We start from the raw sequence: 20,223 nt of genomic DNA, 5'->3' as shown, positions 1-20,223 counted from the left end.
GTCAAATAAAATATAAGTGGTAACACTGTTGTTTTTCATCAGTCATCACGGGAAAAAAACATAAGGGGTAACACTGTTGTTTTTATCAAATGAAACATAAAGGGTAACACTGTCGTGTTTTATCTGTCGTCATGAAAAACCCATAAGGGGTAACACTGTCGAAATGTATCGAATAAAACATAGGGGGTAACATGCGCCATCACTGCAGCGTCCAGTGTCGTCAACATGAGAAGTAGCTATCCATGGTAACCTCATTTAAAAAAATGAAATAAATTATAGAAATAGAAAAGATAAATTTGGTTCAACATTGCTGTCACTTCCACCGTTTTATACACTCTTTCTGCGTTAACTGCATGCCATTTGATACTGAACTTGCAATGCTTCTTCTAGACTGGTAAGAAAACAGCTTTTAATGCTTACGTTCGCTTATAAAGGCAGCAACTCACTCACGGTGCAAATGTTTGCTTAATAAGACTTTGTTGATGCACTGTTAAGACTGGTCCTACAACAGGGGCAGACACCACATCTTTCTGGTAATGTGCTGCCCCCTATTTGTAGTGTTGAGGAATAACTTGCCCAAATCTTACACGTTGCACAGTTAGGGTGCACTCACACTAGGCCATCTGGCCGTGTGGCCGTTTTCACACCTAACCGTGCTCAACTGGCCCCATTGTTCTCCGGCCTGCACTCACACTAGGCCATCTGGCCGTGGCCGTTGGCCGTCGCAACTGTGGCCTAGCCACGGTAGGCTCTTGTACATACGTCATCACGTCGTAACACGTCATCACCAAGCGTCCGCTGCATGGAACTTCTGCCGTAGCAGCACACCTTTCCCAAGTGGCCAAATTGGCCCGGCCTGGCCAGACTGGCCACACTCACACTGGCAGATTTGAGCACGGTTAGGTGCTAAAACGGCCACGGCCAGATGGCCTAGTGTGAGTGCACCTAAGTGTATGGCGACAACATGACCGTAATGCTGCGTTCGAGTATTCTCTGCGAACCGACTCGGATCTCGGATCTGACGCCACGCCCACACTTCAAGCGTTTTTTTTTTCGCTCGGTCGTTGGAGGAAAACATGGACGCCACCCGGAAAGCTGTTATCGCGGTAGCATTGGCAGAGGACCAGGCGATCCAAGTAGGCTATAGGCCATAGTCAAGTCAAGTCAAGTTTATTTATATAGCACATTTGTTGACCAAAGTGCTGTACACAAATACAATATATTTGTGTACATAGGCAGAGATACGGACGCAGTAAGGTATTGCAGCAATACGAGTCATTGAAATTACCATTTAAACCACCAAAGAGGTCTAAGCACAATGAAAACAGTTCATACTTCAAGCCACAACGGGCGCAGCCATCTTGAATTCTGTCTCGGAATTTCGCTCGGTCACCACTGAGTTCAACCGAGATGGCGAGATCGCCGTCCGAGGAAAAGGGGCGTGTTTGTGCGTGTCGCTAGGCAACGTCCTCGGACCTCCGAGACGGATGGATATTAAAACGCACTTACTTTTAATGAAACACAATGATATCTGTTCTTTGTCACTAGAAGTCATAGCTGGTTCCATTCTTAGACTTACTACAAAAAATATGATTTATTCATTGAAATTTAACACATTTTGTATTCAATGATTGTCAAAAACCACATTATTTTTTATTAATAAAATAGATGTTTACAACAATTACAATCTATACATTTGAAATGATTTACTTCATAAAACCACACCTTTTAAATGTCATCTGTGTTTTTAAATCAAAAGCAAAACTAGATTATATCTACATGTAAAGGACTACATGCTCTTTAACACTTCTTGTGTTGGAGCTGCAAAGGCATTCAGAAGTGAAAAAATTACTACAACATGGGTTTGTAAAGAGGTGTGTTGTGGTCACACAAAGTTTAGCACTTTCATAGAAAGAATACGGACATTCATACTGTATCGATAGGAGCAACAACAGATCAAGACTTAATCAAACCTTGCAGAATACAACATCATTTTAGATCATCTTAATACGATCAACCATGTGCCTTGATTTAATTTGTGCTGAGACACAAGCGCATAAGACAAACTGTGTGTGTGTGTGTGTGTGTGTGTGTGTGTGTGTGTGTGTGTGTGTGTGTGTGTGTGTGTGTGTGTGTGTGTGTGTGTGTGTGTGTGTGTGTGTGTGTGTGTGTGTGTGTGTGTGTGTGTGTGTGAGCAGCAGAGTTGTGATAAAAAGTGCTTTCTTCTCATCAGAAGTTACAGACTGCAGTCTAAAATCCTCACCAGAAGGATCAGCCCGCTCATACTAACTTCACTCTCCTTTAGCTTACATACATCCTGAAGTTCTGGATACATACAAGCATACATATAAGTACTTGTAAGTATAAGTACTTACAAAGTGTTAAATATAGCATTACTTTACAGAAGGTCCTAAAGATGCAGTGTGTAGAATTATGTGGTATTTAGTGGACCAGACTTTCATATTCATGAGAATGTTTAAATTTGTGTTATTTTTTAGTTAGACGGCACTATTTATAGCTACATTGGGAAGGGGTCTTTTACGAGAGAGCCCACTATGTTGCACCACCACGATTTTGCATAGCCAAGAACGGAAAACATCTCTAGAGAGAATGTGTTCAATTAACAATCATAATCACTATCTAAGTTATAAGCTACGAAATATATATATACATAGAGAGAGAGAGAGAGAGAGAGAGAGAGAGAGAGAGAGAGAGAGAGAGAGAGAGAGAGAGAGAGAGAGAGAGAGAGAGAGACTAAATAACTAAACGCAATTTATAACTATCAAGGCACCTCATCACTTGACACTTGGCTACTCGATGCAGTCGTAGAGGATGACATCATTTCGGAGGTATTCTGGCCCCTTACAGCACAGGAGTTGTTGAAAGGGGGGGGGGGGTTATTCAATTGGTTGCCACCCAGTCAACCTCACCACAAGATGGCACAAAATCCGACACACTACATCTTTAAACAGCAGTTGGTTGTGAATATTGACTAGCAGGATGTCAATATAAACCAGTATATTGTGAATATTAACAAGCAGGTGGTGAATATATATACTAGCATGCTCTGATTATTAACGAGCAGTTTGTTATGTTTAAAAAAAACGAACAGCTTATTAATATAAACTAGCAGGTTGTGAACATTAACTAGAATGTTGTGAATGTTAACTAGCATGCTTGGAACATGGAATAGCAGGTTGTGAATATTAACTAGCAGTCTGTAAATATTAACTAGCTGGTTTTGAACATTAAGAAGCAGGTTTTGAATATAATATCTGAAAGCTCCAATGTTTGTTCTTCACAGTTGGTTACGTTGGTTTCTGTGCTACTGGAACCCTACCAGTATTAATCCGTCATATACAGACAGGAACAGGAATTACGCAAGCGAGAGTCCCATATTTGGATGTTCTGCATGGGACACAACCAGAGGGAATGGCTGAGCCTCACCCTATGTGAACCACTGTGTTGATCATAGTACCTTCCCCTCTAGGTCAGTAGCATAACAGGGTTTATCCAACAGTCATCAGAGGTGTGCTTTCTCAGGTGTTTCAGAACACTCTAGAAGGTTCTACCTGGAGATCCTGGTCCCATGACATTTGAGTTTATTTCACAGTTATCCTTTCTTCTATTTATCTTATGTTAACAGTGTTTTCTCACCAGGGCAATAGGAAATATAAATAACAGCCCTAAGTGTTGCCACTAGACTATAAATCGGTGCTAATAACTCTTTTATAAACTTGTTTTTCTTACATTATTTTTAAGACCATCAAACAAGACCATCAAACCATCAAACCTGGATGCGTTATGAAAACTAACCTCCCAGCATGCAGTGCAACATTTACTCTGGACAATCACAGTATGTCTTCCAGACACACCTCTGCGATTGGCTGTCTCCAGAAGCAGAAATAGCTGAATTCTGGGTAAGTAAAAGTGGCATTCTGCTCCCGGGTGCGTAACGGGAACAGGTGCTCCACTAACTCACTCAGCCGGCCGTACCTGCAAGTCCAGAGAGGTCAAAAGGTCAAAATGTTGCCGATTTAAAAGTTTCAAGTTAAGGTCTGTTTGCAGAACTCAGTGTCAGTGAGAGCTAATGTGATTAAGAAGCAGAAGGACTAAGTTACTCACGAGGTCTTGTTTCCCCTGGCCTGCTCCAGGATCAGCTCTCCTTTGGGGTTGACGGTGAAGATGCGACACACAGGAACGCCCACCTGCTTGTAGGCGAACACATCCTACATCCAAAACACACAGGAGAGAGAGGATGAGTATCTTTCTACTCTAGGACCCAGAACTCTCTAATGAAAGACAGGGGCAGGATAGTCTAGCAGATAGGGTTTGATAACTTTCAACAGCAATGGGTTCCATCCTCAATGTCCACCGTCTGTAGTCAACCTAGAGCAAGATGCCCCTAACCCCCAGCTAGTCCTTAATGACCTATCTCTGTACTGTCTAACCTGTACCTGCTCCTTAACGACCTGTCTCTGTACTGTCTAACCCCTACCTGCTCATTAATGACATGTATCTTAATTCATTCTCAGTTGTTCACTGAGGATGAAAGCGTAGTGGCCGTAATAGTAAACCGAGGCGTACGTTTTCTCTGTTGCCGAAGGCTGCGTAGAAGGGCTGCTGGCTGGCGGGGAACAGGTTCCTGATGTCCGTCAGACACTCGATCTTGAACTTCTCAGGCTTCTTCTCGATCACCTCCCTGTGGATCACACAGGACGAGGAGGAGGCTTGACCTAGGACCCGACCTCTGGTCTCCATGAATCAAACTGTGACGGTAAAGAGCTACTCTCATGTAGATGCTTGATGAGGCTCCAGTGTTGAGCTAGCACTCAGGGTTTGGGTCTCACCGGTGGAAGGCGGAGAAGAGGCTGCTGGGGGCCAGCATCAGGGGGCCCCTTGGCAGGATGGCCCCCCCGTCGTTCACCCACTGCAGATAGCCGCGCGTCATGTCCGCCATGCCGATGGCCCGCGCCGAGCAGTACAGGAACTTGTAGCCGTTCCTGAGGGCGAGGGTGAGACACGTTGTCACGGTGACGGTACATACAGATGTCCTTCCATAACCGTGAGCAGCAGCTATCAATCGTTACGACCAGAATGAATCGGAATCGATCCGACTAGATTTGAATAGATGATATTATATGAGATTGGAATAGAAATGAAAAAAACAACAGGTCGAATAAATCACATTACATTTAGAATACAACTAAATATAATCCATTTCATTCATTGTGAGTAAGAGGACAGTTAAATCTGACCAGGTGAAGGGAAGAGTAACATAAAGTGCAGGTAAAAGTCCAAGAGGGATCGGGAGGCGAGACTCACTCATGCACGAGGTGGTAAAGTTTAGCGATGCCGCGGTGCGTCCAGTCCTTCCCCAGCTGGGGCAGAATCTGACCAAACACATCGGACCTGGGGACAGGAAAGAACAGGGACAACATGAAAAACCCTCACTCCTGGATGGATTCATATGATCAATAGCATCAAAAGCTTCAGAAGAAACTTTGAAGAGTTGCTTGATACCAACAGAAGAGAAAAATTAGAAAAAGGCAAAAAGTTATGCTAAACAAGAAACAAAAATTGGTCCCTCTGTCATGATAAACAAACCCAAAGGCTCTCACGCCCAGATTCTATAACCCACAGAAGATTATTTAATACAATGGACAATTCTAGTACCAACAGGAAGATTTTAGAACCAACAGAAGATTCTAGAGCCTAAAGATTAGATAACAAAATGGACGATTATAGAACCAACAGAAGATTGTGGAACCAAAAGAAGATTCTAGAACAGACAGAAGATTCTAGAACCAAATTGATGCAGCAGTATATTATTGTAGAACAGAGGCTGGAGGTTCCATAAGGCTTGTTACTTGGTGATGGTGCCATCGATGTCTGAGATGATGACGTTGTCGTCCCAGTTCCAGAGGTAGATGGTGCCCTGGCAGCGACACGTTCCCTGGTACTGGGTGGTGATGCTGAAGGTCACGTCGTTAGGCCCCTCCCTCAGTTTCAGGCTGGCCTATCAGGACGCATCAAAGCATTTTCGATTTAAAGTTACTCGCCAGATAAGCCAAACAAGAGATTCTGCTGGGAAAAAGTTAAGAGAAGAGTGTGACAGAGTTACATTTGTTACAATACAAACCTAAAGAATATGGAAAACACTTTCTATATTTTGTACTCAAACACATATATTCCATGTTGTTGAATAACAAGATATCATCAAGTCTCCTACTATCTGTTGAGACGAAAGGCGGAGTGACTTCCTGTAGGAAAGACCAGGGGCGGGGCCTCCGGTCTGCACGCGCTCAGTGAGCGGTGTTGCTGTCTCTGGGGGAGGAGCCACAGAGTTCAGTTCCTTGGAGTCGTCTTCGCTGGAGCTCTCTTCCAGTCTGTGAACGAGGGAATGCAGTCAGATTCCCAATATCCCCAGTCTACCAGACCTGTTTTCACTGCCCAACCCCTGCTGTTAGCTACTATGTCTAACTTGGGATGAAATGATGACAGGAGAAATTGTTTGTCAAAACTCTTCATTGCCACAAGAGGACAGTGTTGGACAATGGTAGAATTGAGCTCATGGACCTAAAGCATAGGATTACATTAACCTTACAACTTTACTAACTTCCACTTTACTAAAACATAACAATCTCATGTAAACATAACCATTTAAAAAATGTTACCCAAAACATTTCACCTAAACCAAACCATTGTTAGCCATTTTTACCAAAACATAGCAATTCTTTACCAAAATGTACACATTAGTGATGCATTATGGGTAATAAGTGCTGACTCACTGTGCAGCAGGAGTCGGTAGCGGGGTGGAGGGGCTCTCCGGGTTCTGAGAGTCTAGACTGGACTGCTTGAACTCCACCGACTGCAGAGAGAAGAGTCTGTATCAGGGTCGCCCCGCTAAGAGACCCTGCTTCAACACCAGCTGTGCTGTTGAGCCACCACAAGCCATCTCGAAATCCACCTATTTGTGACTTCACAAATGGGAGTGTCAACCCAGATGTAGGATGGATGATTCAGCCTTCCAGTAAGTACGGTCCACCGAGTAGGAGGCTGGTAGAATGATCCATCTATCACACATCTGGGTGGACAGGGCGCATAGAGGGTTGATTGGGGTTTATCAACATCTAACGGGGCGCTCCACTGAGGTGTGGGGCGGGGTCTACCTGTTTGACGCTGCTCTTCCTCCAGAACCACCAGCGACCAGACTTCTTGGGCATCTTCTCCTTCACCCAGGCCTCCTCCGTAGCCTGGAGGTCACCAAATAACCCCGTTAACCCCCCACACACACTGACTACAGTGTGTGTGGGGTGCTTGGACTACATTCAAGATTTATCAAGGTTCTAACACCTCTATCTATTTCTAGAGCATACCTTGGGTAGATGCTAACACCTCTTTCTAGTTCTAGAACTTACCTTGGGCAGGTTCTGCTGGAACGCCTGCATGCAGAGGATCAACGGTGCAGCCAGAGTCCAGTTGTAGTATCTACGGAAACAAACGTTTGTGGATCACGTTTAGACTAAGATCCATTTCAATGATGATTTTTGTTCAATTATCACTATCTTTATGTGTGTGGAATATATCTATGTGGAACAGGGTGTGTGGCTTTTTCAACCCGAGTCCGTGAGAGTCAATTACTCACCGGTTTCCGATCTTCACCACGAGATTGGGATTGTCGACGATCGCCGGATTCTCCGAGAAATCCTGGTAAGAGATGATGTGCTCCAGAAACCTCTCTGGAATCAAATGATTATCCAATGAATGAGTGCAGCGGGTAATCTAAACCCCGTAATCAATTGAAGTTGAATTGTGCTTATAACATAAAACATGCATCGTTTCTCTTTATGTGATTAATTCATACTAAATCCACAATCAATGCTTAATTCATGTATAATGCTTGAAAGTTGTGTATCATTACTGGATGACAAGCATCAGTCATACATAATTGAAGTGTCATTGATGACGAAAGTACTAGAACTGCACGGGGCGATGGGGGGGGGGGGGGGGGGGGTACCTTTGGGGATCTCTGCGTCCTCGGCCACCCCCCCGCAGAGCGACAGGGTGACGTCAGGTAGGTCCAGCCCCCCCACCGAGTCTGACAGGCAGTCGGTCCCGCTGTCCGCTGCCCCACTCCCTACTGACTGGGGAGACTGGGAGCTGGAGCGCCGTCCCACCTCCTCCCAGTGCCTGGACGCCTGACCACTGCACATATAGATAGATATAAATATATACCTCCTCCCAGTGCCTGGATACATGACATCTATACATGCATATCTATAAATGTATATGGAGGAGGATGGAGGAGCATGTGGGGGTTAGACATCTAGCTCAAGGAGGCCTAAGAGAGACCGTGGACAATGGAGGTTTGAACCAAGGAACCATTCGGTTTCATCACCCCCACCCACTTCCCCATCCTAGCCCCGCCCCCCCTCTCTGCAGGGGGCTTTACCTCTTGGGGAAGTAGCGCGCGGCTACGTCGGGCTCCAGGGCAGTGAGGTCATCCAGGTAGATGTCCTCAGGTCCCTGGTGCTGGCTCCTCTTCCTCACATCTATACACAGCAGAGGAAGAGGATGGTTCTGCTGACACAGCATTGTGTGCATGTGTGCGTGTTTGAGTTTGAGTGAATGTTTTCACTTCCTTGTTAAACGTGTGAAAGGGAGTTCCCACTTCCCTTGTGGTTACTAACATCTGACAAGACTTTTTAAAACCATCGAACAACAGATATCCCCTAAAACTCAACATCCTCCTTTCTTCTTCTCTATCCATCACGTCTGTTCAATAGAGAAACTGCATCATGCATCATAACAACACTGCACAAATATTGGAATGACATAATAAAAATAACAGCTAAGGTTACCATGAGCGCTAGAGTTAGCATGGGCAGTAGAGTTAGCATGAGTATTAGCATTAGAGCTAGCATTAGCATGGGTCTTACATACCTCTCCTCTTGTCCTGCGAGTCGCTGGTTTTGCCGCAGGGTTCTGAATCGAGGCTGACGTTGATGCGTGCAGGCGGGCTGGACTTCCATTTGGCGGTGTGCTGCCCGGATGAGGCGGCGCCGTTGTCGTTGGACCGGCCCGGCTCCAGGTTGGCGGCCCGGGGCCGGGGTTTGATAAGACCGCAGGGGGAGCAGGGGGAGCAGAAGGAGGGCGAGTCCCGGGGGTCAAGGGACTCCACCTCCATGGCCTCCGAGCTGAGGATGACCCGGAAGTGTGTGCTCTGGGACGGGGTGATGGTCAGGTCCCTCCGTTCTGTCTCTCTCTCCTTCTTACTGACCTGGAAGGACAACAACATATCAAATATGTCAGCACAAGGCTTCCTTACCTGCACAAACGTTCAACACCGAAGCCAGACTTGAAGACGTATGATATTTCTGTTATTTGAATGGGTTCCATTCCATTCCTTACCCTGGTGCATTCTGGGAACTCTCCCCAGGACCACTGCATGTGTGCGTCGGCTCTGAGCATGCTCTCTGAGGACTTCACCGTAAGTTCAGAGTCACTTTTAGGTGAGGCGTCTTCAGACGGATCCCTGTTGAGGAGAGAGCGTCACTCCTTATTAAACTCTGAGAAAAAGGAACATGCAATGACTAACCTAAAAAACTCATCCTCTCTGCTGCCAAGGAATGTTGGGATGGACCATTAGATGCAGCCCATTGGCCAAAACATTTAGCAGACAAATGTTGGTCAATGGTATTCACTCAAGGGAGATTTCAACAATCCAAAGCAGAAAATTGAATAGGTAAAATAATCAAAACGACAACATGTTAGGAGGGGTTAGCTGCAGTTATAGAGGGAGCCTTGCCTGTTGGTTGGACCCCAGTCTCCGTCAGAGAAGGGGTAGCTGTCCCACTCCAGGCCATTCCATGAGGGGTGAGACTTGTGTCCCGCGGGGTCCTTCACCGACGCACAGGCCGGCCTGGGAACAGGGTCAAAACAGTAGCAGCACAGCATCAAAACACTAAAGTCACATTTTGGTTTTGTTTCTAAAAATGTACAATAGCATATATATATATATATATATACATGATGAGCAATAGAATAATAAAAAAGTGAGTGCACTGTTTAACTTTACTGACAAAGTAGATGCTCCTAGATGTTCCTTGATTTGAAGTGTTTCTTGTAATGTACAAATACTGAGTGCAGCTCAGCCGCACAGGACTCCTCTTGGTGTGTCTTGACAGTCCTGAGTTGTGGGTCAGGTGGAGGTTTACCTTCCGTTGTGGACGGTCTTCTCTTCCTCAGAGCTCCTGCCTCCCCCCGCCAGCTCCGCTCCCTCGGCACCCGGCTGGTCCTCGCGCCGCGGCTCGGCCTTATGCTTCCTCTTCCTCCTCTTCTTCTTCTTGTGATTGGTCTGGGCGGGGCCTGGCGACACCTGGTCGTCGGGGAGGGAGGGAGGCTGGGGGGGGCGGAGCTCCGCAGTTTCCCGCCACAACAGACTCTCCTCTGTCGGGATGGGCGATGTCACCAGGTGGGAGGGAACCGCCTCCTGATTGGGTGGGAGATCACGACAACTGAGGAGGGCTTTTAAGGAATAATTAAAAGGACATGTATTTTATGAAATCTGAAGTTTATACGATTTCTGTACTTTATCTTTCATAGTCATAAGTATTTTATTTCAGAACCAGCTGGAACTTCTTTGTTTCAAAGTAAGAGTCCTCAATATTTGTTAATGAACATCTGGCCTGCTAACCATCAATGACTTTGATAACATTCATCTTAATTTCTTTGCAGGTTCCTCTAGGATACTTACATTGCATTTCTCCGTTTCCTGGACGAAGAAGGCTTCTCCGTTGTCGCCTAGTTTCATGTGCAGGTCCACAGCTTCTCCATTGATCTCAATATCGATCTAGGAGGATCAGTTAGGTAGAGGTTGGTTGTACATCTGGAGATATCGAGCACAGCTAAGTTAAGGTTAAGATGGCTATGTCGTTCTTCAAACTAGCACTGAACAGCCATGGCTGTTTTGTCTTATTTTCTTATAACATCTTACCCAACCTTTGTTCCGCTTTGTGTTACTATAATACATCTTCCCATCCCACAGAAACATTATAATCCTAACTGTCCCAGGAAGGAGGGATCCCTCTTCTATGTTCCTTCTCACGGTTCAATCCTTCAGAAGACAAAAGGTATTTCATTTTTTTTGTTTTATTTTTTAGATTTATTATACAGGAAAGTATTAAAAGTAACAAAGTTACAATTTAAAACGGGCCTGTCTCAATAAAATAGCTGATTTCCAGCAGGTTCCTGTTCTGCAGCACATATAACATGTAACAGGGACAAGGCACATCACACGTCACATTTACATGCAACACATAACAGGGACATAGCACGTCAGACATCATTAGTACAATCATATAGACAGCAGACTGAGCACAGACAGTGATCTATATAAGTCAGTGTTTGCAAGTGTATGTGTTGAGGAGTAACAGTTTACCCCTCAACACATATGTTTGTTTCATGAGACGTGGCTTCTAGCAGGTGGGGCTGGTAGCTGCCTGGCTTCACAGGCTTGTCACCTCCTTGCTTAGCAAGGACTTGTTTCCACAGTGATGCGTAAATGTGTCCTAGTGTATTCGCTGAAGTGTTAACCTCAGCATGAAGGTCACAAAGTTCAAGGCTTGCATTCACAAACAAACACACACACACACACACACACACACACACACACACACACACACACACACACACACACACACACACACACACACACACACACACACACACACACACACACACACACACACACACACACTCTACATGTTTTTTGAAGTCCTTGTTGCTATTTTGATTGAATATGTTTATCACTGGTCCAATGGTCCAACCTTATAAAACAATCATATTTTACGACATGTGGTTATATTGACCCGCTGCCTCCCTTTGGCTGTACTTTAAACATAAGAAAGATATTAACAGTGTTATGAAGAGATAAGTTGAATCAGAGGGGAGTAGAGGCTGAGAATATGCCCACAGCCTCTCTAGTCTTACCCTGTCCATAAATAGACCATAGCTACAAGCTTCTGTTGTCACTATCAAGAAGGCCCCCATTAGCACTCTGTCTTCCCTAGTGCAACAGAGCGCAAATGATACAGAGCTTAGGTCTGGTCAGGAGTTCTTAATATACATGCGGTTCAAAACGTTTGCAATGGTAGCAACAACAAACCACTACTGCTTTACCTCATTCTCTGTGCTAGCACAAGTGCCAAGTAGAGAAAAATATAGATTGTTTCAAATGGAATCCATAAACAACAGAATTGTAAATGTATTCAGACCTATACAAAAAATATAATATGATAATTAGACTCCAACCTAAAAAACACTAACTTCTAGCTAAAACGTACTTAACCTAATAAGGTAACCATCTGCCAACTAACACCTAACCAGCCACATGCTTAAACATAGGTAACTAACGGCTAACGAACCATTAGCTAAAAATGTTCCTAACTGCCAACTAATGGGTAATTTAGCACTAGCTAACTGTAGGTAGGTCTTCATAGCCAAACCCACCACTTTCTCCCGGGAGCGGAGTACGCCCAGCTTCCCGAAGCGCACGTGGAATGGCGAGCACTGGAAGGTCCCGTCGGGCTGCTGGACCACGATCACGTCGATGGAGCCTGAGAGCGTGGCCTGGTTGATGCCCTTGTACAGTTCCTTCACCGTCACCAGAAGCTGGCCCACGTAGTTCATGGTTTACACCTAGAAGAACGGCCAGGAAACAACGGCAAAGGCAAGTTAGACCCAGTTGCTCACTATCGCTGGTTCCATCCTCGGTGCCTCCTCCACAAGGGTCCTTGAGAAAGGCATCGAGCAACCTTACCTTAGACTCAAAGGGCCCCTCTTTTACCATCAGGTGTGAGGTTGATTGGCAATTTCAAGCCATTTTAAACTCCAAATTTTGTGAAATCCCTAGCGGGAGTAGATGGATCAACCTACCGACTTTGTAGGTGGATCTATCTATCATACAGATGCATATAGGGCCCTATTTTAACGATCTGAAACGCAAGTGAGAAGCGCCAAGCGCAAGTAGCTTTGTGGGCGGTTCTATGGCGATGTTGCTATTTTACCGGCGCATAAATGACTCTTGCGCCCGGCGCAAATCTAAAAAGGGTTGGTCTGAAGTAGCCTAATTACCCATAGGTGTGGTTTGGGCGTAACGTGCAATAAACCAATGAGAGGGCCATCTCCCATCCCCTTTAAGACCCATTAGCGCATTTGAATCTGCCAAGTTGATATTTTGACAGCTCGTTTGCAGTCTCCGATGAGACAGATGCATGACCACATGAATTTCAAACTTCAAATGGCTTAGTTTATTCCCAAATAATATGACCTAATTCACATAGGAATAGCGTTTTCTTCCACAACTTCTTTTTAGCACTCACTCGCGGTAAAATAATGTTTTCTCACGATCAAATACTCATCAATCCTAAAAGTTATGGTCTTGTACACGATGTCTGTCAAGAAAATATGGGTTTGCTGTATGGTGTTTGCAGATGCATTGATTTCAAAGTACAACTTATTACCGCTGTATCAGCTGTTCTTTCCCAAATAATTTACCAAGAATGTGTGGTAGATGAGAGAAGCAAAGTGTATGCGCAAGCTGCACAAGCAACATTATGCATGCGCCCTTAAGATAGCATCTGAACAACGCGCCACTGACTTTAAACCAGGTATTTCCTGGTTTGTGGCGCAATTGTTTTCTGAAACTGCAAATTAGCACCAGGGAACGTTTTCGCTGAACCGCCCCTTGGGGCGCAAGATCATTCCCTAATTTACCGACGCGTGGCGGTGGAGGGAAAAGGACGCTCTGCGCCAGTTGCCAACTAGCAACGACACATGCATCAGTGTAGTAAGTAAATTGCGCCGGATGCAATTTACTTTCTAGGGTCCATTTTGAAGTGGTTTTAAAGGGCAAAACATCATCACACCTGGTGGTAAAATAGGTGCCCTTTAACTGGTTATGGCCTGGCATAAATATGTGATTCTGGGAAAGAGGTTGATCATCAGGTCGATGCATTTCTTTTCAGAGATGTTCTGCACAAAGAGAGTGGGTGCTCGAGTTTTTGAGTCCTATAGAGTTTCACTGAAGTGGACCACAGTATGTAAGTCGGAGACAGTCCTTGGTTAGAGATCCTGTTGTTGAAAATAGTGTCCCTGGCCTGAACACACTGGCTCTGCCCCATTTACCCAGGAACAAACAGGTCACAACTTCCAAACCAAACCAGACGATACTAGAATAGACCAGAACATATCAGACTAGGCCAGAACAGTCCAGAGCGAGCAGACAAAGGTCACACTCACATCATACCAGTAGTAGCTGTTTCTCAGAACAACATGCATTGCATTGTGCTTGTGATGAATGGTTGTTTGATTGTTCTGCGTGGCATTTCTAAGAGAGAAAGGATTCAGTATTAAACAATACACCCATTGGTGCACCTCACATTCAGGTCTTTTATACTGTACACATACTATCCCACGCTCCCAATGTTGGACTCGAGTTAAAGTTGTAATTCATGCGATAATGTGTCTTTCTGTACGGACTGAGTGAGATAAAGCCCTACCTAACCCAGGAAAAAATAGTCCCATGTAGGGGACCATGGGACTGCCTTCCAGGCCCACTGAGGGAAACAGCAGGTCTTAGAGGAGGTCCTACATTGGCTGACCATCCCCATGACGATAATACCAATGTTTGTTTTATAGAACAGAAGGAGCTTCGGTTAGTACTAGTAGTTTCATGGAACAGAGGAGTAGAGAGAACTGAAACCAAATGTGGTTTCTGATTGTAGACTCAAGTCTAGGGGAGATCGGAAGTTGAGGTTTGGTTCTTAAGTACGAGGTTCGATGTTTGCCTTTTCACATAAACTCAAACATTTCTAGTAAACTACTAAATATCCCCAAGACTTACTTCTCAACAGTAACTCAATCTGTAGCCCACATGAATCAAACCCGTGCCACTAAATCAATGAATTACCACAGGCTGATAGACAATGGCGGTTCTACACAGGGGCCTACAGGGGCCAGTGCCCCTGTAGACATGTCCCTGGCCCCCCCTGTGGCCCCCCCGGGCTGACCAAATAAAATAACTATGATTTTACTGATTTTACGGAACTAATGTGACGCATCGTTCTACACGGGTAAATTAGAGCCGCGCACCCAAACAACCCGCTGCTGTTGCTCGGTAAATGAGAGCTCAGCGACTACACTTGGAGAAAGGAGCCACGATTTCTCCTGTTGCAAGAGTCAAAGCTAAGCAAAACGATTTCATTTCGTAAGTGACTTGTTGTTCTTGCACATAACCGTGCTACTGTAGTTCCTCACACTGATGATCAAATTAAGTTTATACATTTCTGGTCTCGATATATTTAGAAATGTAATCATATCAAAGCAAACTCATCGAAGCACAAGCGAATATCCAAATGTTAGTATCCTTGATAGGTCTAGGCTACACAATGTTGTGATGTTAACCACGTATTTCCATCCGTTTTGGCTGCTGCATTGGGATAACAAATACATTTGAGTAAAGAGTAGTAGGCTATCTGCCCGTGTGAAATCGGGAGGGATGGTTATGCAACGAAATCTAATGCATGCCCCTACGTTTTGTTTTCTTCTAATAGCAGCTATCATTAAATGAGGAAAGAACCCTAGAACAGGGAAGTTTCCTTTGTGCTCTTTAGACTGTGCAAGATTGATATAACCCTTCCTTTAAGCTCAGCCTCTTGGGAACCCTGATTCTCCACACTAAAAAATAAATAGGAAATGGCACATTGTTTTGCACTTCGTTATAACCTGGAGATTTTTTTTCCACATTGACACACTGTATGTTGTACCCTGTACTATATTTTTTATTTGTCATTTTTTATGGCCCTACTTCTCTTGCACGCTTGTGCAAAATAAATGTTTATATGATTTTGATGATTTAGGGCATAAGCTCCATCAATTTAAGATAGTTTGACAGAAAAATACAGACTGGTGAAGTTATAAACTCTCGTACAAATTAAATGTTTGATGATTTTAAAGTAAAATAAGGTTTATAATCTTTCCATATAATTTTTTTTTGTGCCCCTCTGGTTAAACAATGGCCCCTCCATGGCCCCCCTGTGTCTAGAACCGCCACTGCTGATAGAGGTAACCTTCTTGACTGATGCTCCTCCCTGCTGTGTAGCACATTAACAGACCTCATTCTGTCATAAGAAGACCTACTTCTATGGGACCTCTGTTGTCAACCAGCCATCATATCAAAATATAATATAAGGATAAATATATGTATATCTCCATATCGCCCTGATGTGTGTATCTTGATCTAACTTTCTAGTAGTGGTTTGAGAGTGACGTCCCCGGCATCTAACACACAACAACTCCACCATCTAATCAATGCTTCTGATCAATTACAATTACAATTACAATTAGGACATTTAGCAGACGCTTTTATCCAAAGCGACTTACATCGGTGAATACACGCAATGACACACCGACGGCAGAGTCAAACATGCAAGGCGACAGCCAGCTCGTCAGGAGCAGTTAGGGTGTCTTGCTCAGGGAAGAGTTAGAACTAACTGTTCGAAAAAGCAGACTGACAGCCAGACATCTTCAGATCGGCAGCCGGGCTGTCTCTCTGGGACCCTGTTGAGCAACCCCACTGCAGGCTCGCTGGCTCGCTGGCTCGCTGGCTCAACCAGTTTGGACGGTTCAGCCTCAGCTGACAAAGCAGTGAATAAGGAGGTCCATTATCAAATATTTGTTGAACATGTTCAGATAATGCATCCAATACAATAGATCCCACTGAATAACTACATGGGAAATGTAGTGAATGTAGTGTTGTGTTTGTTTTTTAATAAGGATTTTAATTGTTGATAATGTGTCTATAAAGTGGACATGGTGAGGCTCCAAGTTGTCAGACACAAAACAGGAAGTCTTGGTTTGCCAGTGGGGTTTGACGTCCGACATTCGGCAATAGACCAACAGTAGGTCAGTGGGTGACTCACAGTGTGTGAACTCAGTGCCAGTCAGTATGAAAAAGCAAGTTTAAACACGGTGACCGGATAGTTGGTGGTAGCTGTTTACAAAGTCGTCTATGTCTGACCCCAATGCCGTTTAAACCCAGCATCAGATGACAGTTTATATACAAAAAGACAATCACAAGACCATCAAATCCGATTACCGTCTGTTTTGAGGACAGGATAAGTAAAACCATGAGTTGATGTATGCGTGACCGATATTATGTGCTCCTAAAATAATCAAAATAGAGTTTGGCATATAGAAAGCAAAAGTTGTTTTAGTATATTAATTAGGCCTTCCTTACCTTTAAATGTCTATATACTTCAATGTAATGACCCTATTTAGAGTAGACTGTTTAGAATGTTAGTTTGAACTCCCATGATTATCATGATAAATAACGTTTACAAATCACCCAGCCCATGAAGATTACATAAGATTACGCATTACACCAGATTTAGTAAAGAACACTCTTACACCAACTGAGCTCTGAAAAGGCTTCTGATAATCTTGTTGTGTTTTTGTTGCAATGCAACCCTTTATAATCTGTGTTGTAATGATTGGCCATTCTGCACTCTTTATCTCATGAGTAACATGATAATGTTGCTGTTATAATATAGCCGTAAAGTAAATTAAAGTAAGTAAATTAAATAAATTGCATGCATCGTCATGGAGGAAGGTACATTTAATAATGCGAGCACGGCAATCCGAAACTAGAAAATAACTATTCCACGTGAATGCTTGTATTACCCATTTTGCTGACAAATGTGTGCAGAAAACCACACTCATGATGACAGCTGCAAGACAAGAATCTGCGTGGACAGATAAGCCCGTCTCGCATGCTCGTGTTGTGTAGTGGCAGCCCGCAGGAGTCTGACAGGTAAACATCTCATCATGTGACGCCTGGACTTCACACCTTAAGCACCTTGAGACGGTTAATCCTGTTTACGGCTAATGTGTAAAGCCATGTTCCCCTTGGCAGCTATAGCTGTCCGGCCCGGCCCACTGGTTCTGGTAGGCTACAGGTTGACTGGCGTCCTCGGTGTTTTAAAACCCACCCCAGTCTCTATGGTCCAAGTTGTATGTCTGTCTTTCCGTCGTCTGTCAGTCTGGCTGTCTGTCTGTCCCGCCACCTTAGATCCTACTGGACCTCGATGGGACGGAGACATTTAAGCATACCGTTTGCTGCGACTAAAATATGATCAAATATTGATGAGCAATTTCTAAGTGAATATAAAACGAAATATTCATCAATCACACGCCTTGCCTGCTGCGTTTACATATGCACCGTCTCTATGTCTGACCCCCCTAGGTAAAAGAGAGTCAAGTCTGTCTGCGTCGCTTGGTGGACAGGTAGGCGACGCACCGGCAGCAAATACCGTGGGTCGCGATAATCTCACGATCGGATATCCTCCTCACCTCCTGTCATGCCGTGCTTCTATGAGCCCTACACTCTTGACGGTACACTTACCTTCTCAAGCGGAACCTCGTCCGCTGTAGTTGTTGTCTGTACTAGCTGTGAGCCAAGCATCACTCAGGTCTGGCTGTCACCGGCAGTAACATCGTCTCCAGGCATTTTTGATTTCACGACGGAACGCCTGGAACGGGATCCTCCGAATGGGCGTTATTGGCGAGAGGTAGAGATAGCGGGGCTTTCAGTAGAGCGGGTCTAGCCCCGAGAGCGAGAGAGAGGGATGGACTTCCGATAAGAATGTCCGTTTCCGTTAAGATTGTCGCATGTTTCTTAGTCAATGTTTCCAAGTTTCAATATGCATATAATTGTCTTTAATGTTGTTGTTGTTGTTGTTCTGGTCATTTCTTATTCGTCTCGCGCTGGTCCTCCTGGGGACTGTTAACTGGCGTGCACAGCTCATAGGAAGTAAGAGACCGGTAGACCGGTAAAACGCTATAAATCAGGTACCTCTCTCTACACCGGCAGGTTCAATTCAGCTCAGGGGCCGCTCTGCCGGACACGTGATCTGAAGCGCTCCACTGCGTAACTCTCGTGTTGTCATAATAAATATTACCAGAACCGCACATCAGCAGAAGTGACGGCCAGCAACAAGTGAAAGTAGAAACAACCCCGTTTCCAATTTAATGTAAGCGAAATCTTTCTGGAAAGCAGAATTAGCTGGGTTGTCTTTACAAACATTATTTAGACACACAACCATAGTGTGATGAAATTGTGTTTTTGTTCTTCATATCAAATATAGCCAGTAGGAATAAAAGGAATACACCCAATTGTTGTGTGAAAATTTGAACACGCTCATTTCAGTCCAGGAAGTGGACTGTGGAAACAAACCTAGCCGTGTCTAAGTAGAGCTCCTAAAATATTCATAAACCCCTCAGTACAAGAATCAAGGGCAGAGCAGCCCCATTGAGAACAGGGCCACCTCATTAGTAAACAACATCAAGCTTTCTTCAAACTGAAAAAGCTCAGGACTTCTTGGCCTCAATACCACTTGCCTAGTTTTAGATATTAAATTAAAACTCTAGTCGGTTAAGCAGGGTTTGAACTGTGTTCATGGGTTATTGTATCATAGTTTATGGATTATAAAAGTTGGGATATAGGTTAAACAACTGTAGGCTAGATGTGAACTTCTTCTTCCTCACCTGTTTTTTCACCCCCTGTTCTGTTCCAGTTGCATACTTAATCCTTGCTGGGAATTAATTCTGCCCTACTTCACAGCAACTATTTCCAGTTTGTTAAGTCACCGGAAACATGCGTCTCCAGGCCCACCTTGTCCCAATCAACACTCAGTGTGGCCCTGTCACGTCCTGACGTAGATCACTGTCCAGAAGAACGCCGTTACACCCTCTTTATTGAAGCAACTGAAACTATTAAACAGGCATCGAGGCAACCACACCCATACAAACACACCAGCAGGCCGGTTTAAAAACACAAGTTACATTATGGCTTGATGATACGTGATACCTGAACGCTAACATAGTTGACATGAGGTGATGCATGCGTTGCATTAGGGCAGATGTTTGAGCAATCGTTAATATTTAAAGTGTTAATGTGAACGAGTTTCCAGGGATCCCACTGATGTAATAATACAATAATACGTAATGTTACATCCACACGCGCACTTCAAGCCTTATGATATAATACTGGTTTTAATTAGTAACAGCATTAGTGGAGAGATGAAACAGACCCACCTGGTAGCCCACACAGCCTGACCTTAACCACAACCCTTCAAACAAACCTCTCTTACCTAATGAAAC

At 44.4% G+C, this 20,223-nt stretch overlaps 1 protein-coding gene across 1 annotated transcript; it reads right to left on the bottom strand.

The window, feature by feature from the left end:
* On the bottom strand, positions 1–18,956 carry LOC130377324 (phosphatidate phosphatase LPIN2-like). Its single transcript, XM_056584394.1, has 20 exons — positions 18,467–18,956; positions 12,514–12,702; positions 10,760–10,855; positions 10,221–10,495; positions 9,812–9,925; positions 9,415–9,538; positions 8,947–9,283; positions 8,456–8,555; positions 8,021–8,208; positions 7,649–7,742; positions 7,422–7,491; positions 7,173–7,256; positions 6,792–6,871; positions 6,233–6,389; positions 5,871–6,019; positions 5,326–5,412; positions 4,851–5,003; positions 4,588–4,702; positions 4,126–4,229; positions 1–3,996 (listed from the first exon to the last, which is right to left on the bottom strand). Exons 2-20 carry the CDS (start codon positions 12,691–12,693, stop codon positions 3,852–3,854), a joined length of 2,652 nt encoding a protein of 883 aa, XP_056440369.1. The 5' UTR covers positions 12,694–12,702; positions 18,467–18,956; the 3' UTR covers positions 1–3,851.
* Positions 18,957–20,223: the final 1,267 nt, after the last annotated feature.

The sequence above is a fragment of the Gadus chalcogrammus genome, chromosome 23, assembly GCF_026213295.1.
Source record: "Gadus chalcogrammus isolate NIFS_2021 chromosome 23, NIFS_Gcha_1.0, whole genome shotgun sequence".
NCBI classification, from domain to species: domain Eukaryota; kingdom Metazoa; phylum Chordata; class Actinopteri; order Gadiformes; family Gadidae; genus Gadus; species Gadus chalcogrammus.
This window is presented reverse-complemented; position numbering and strand designations above follow the sequence as displayed.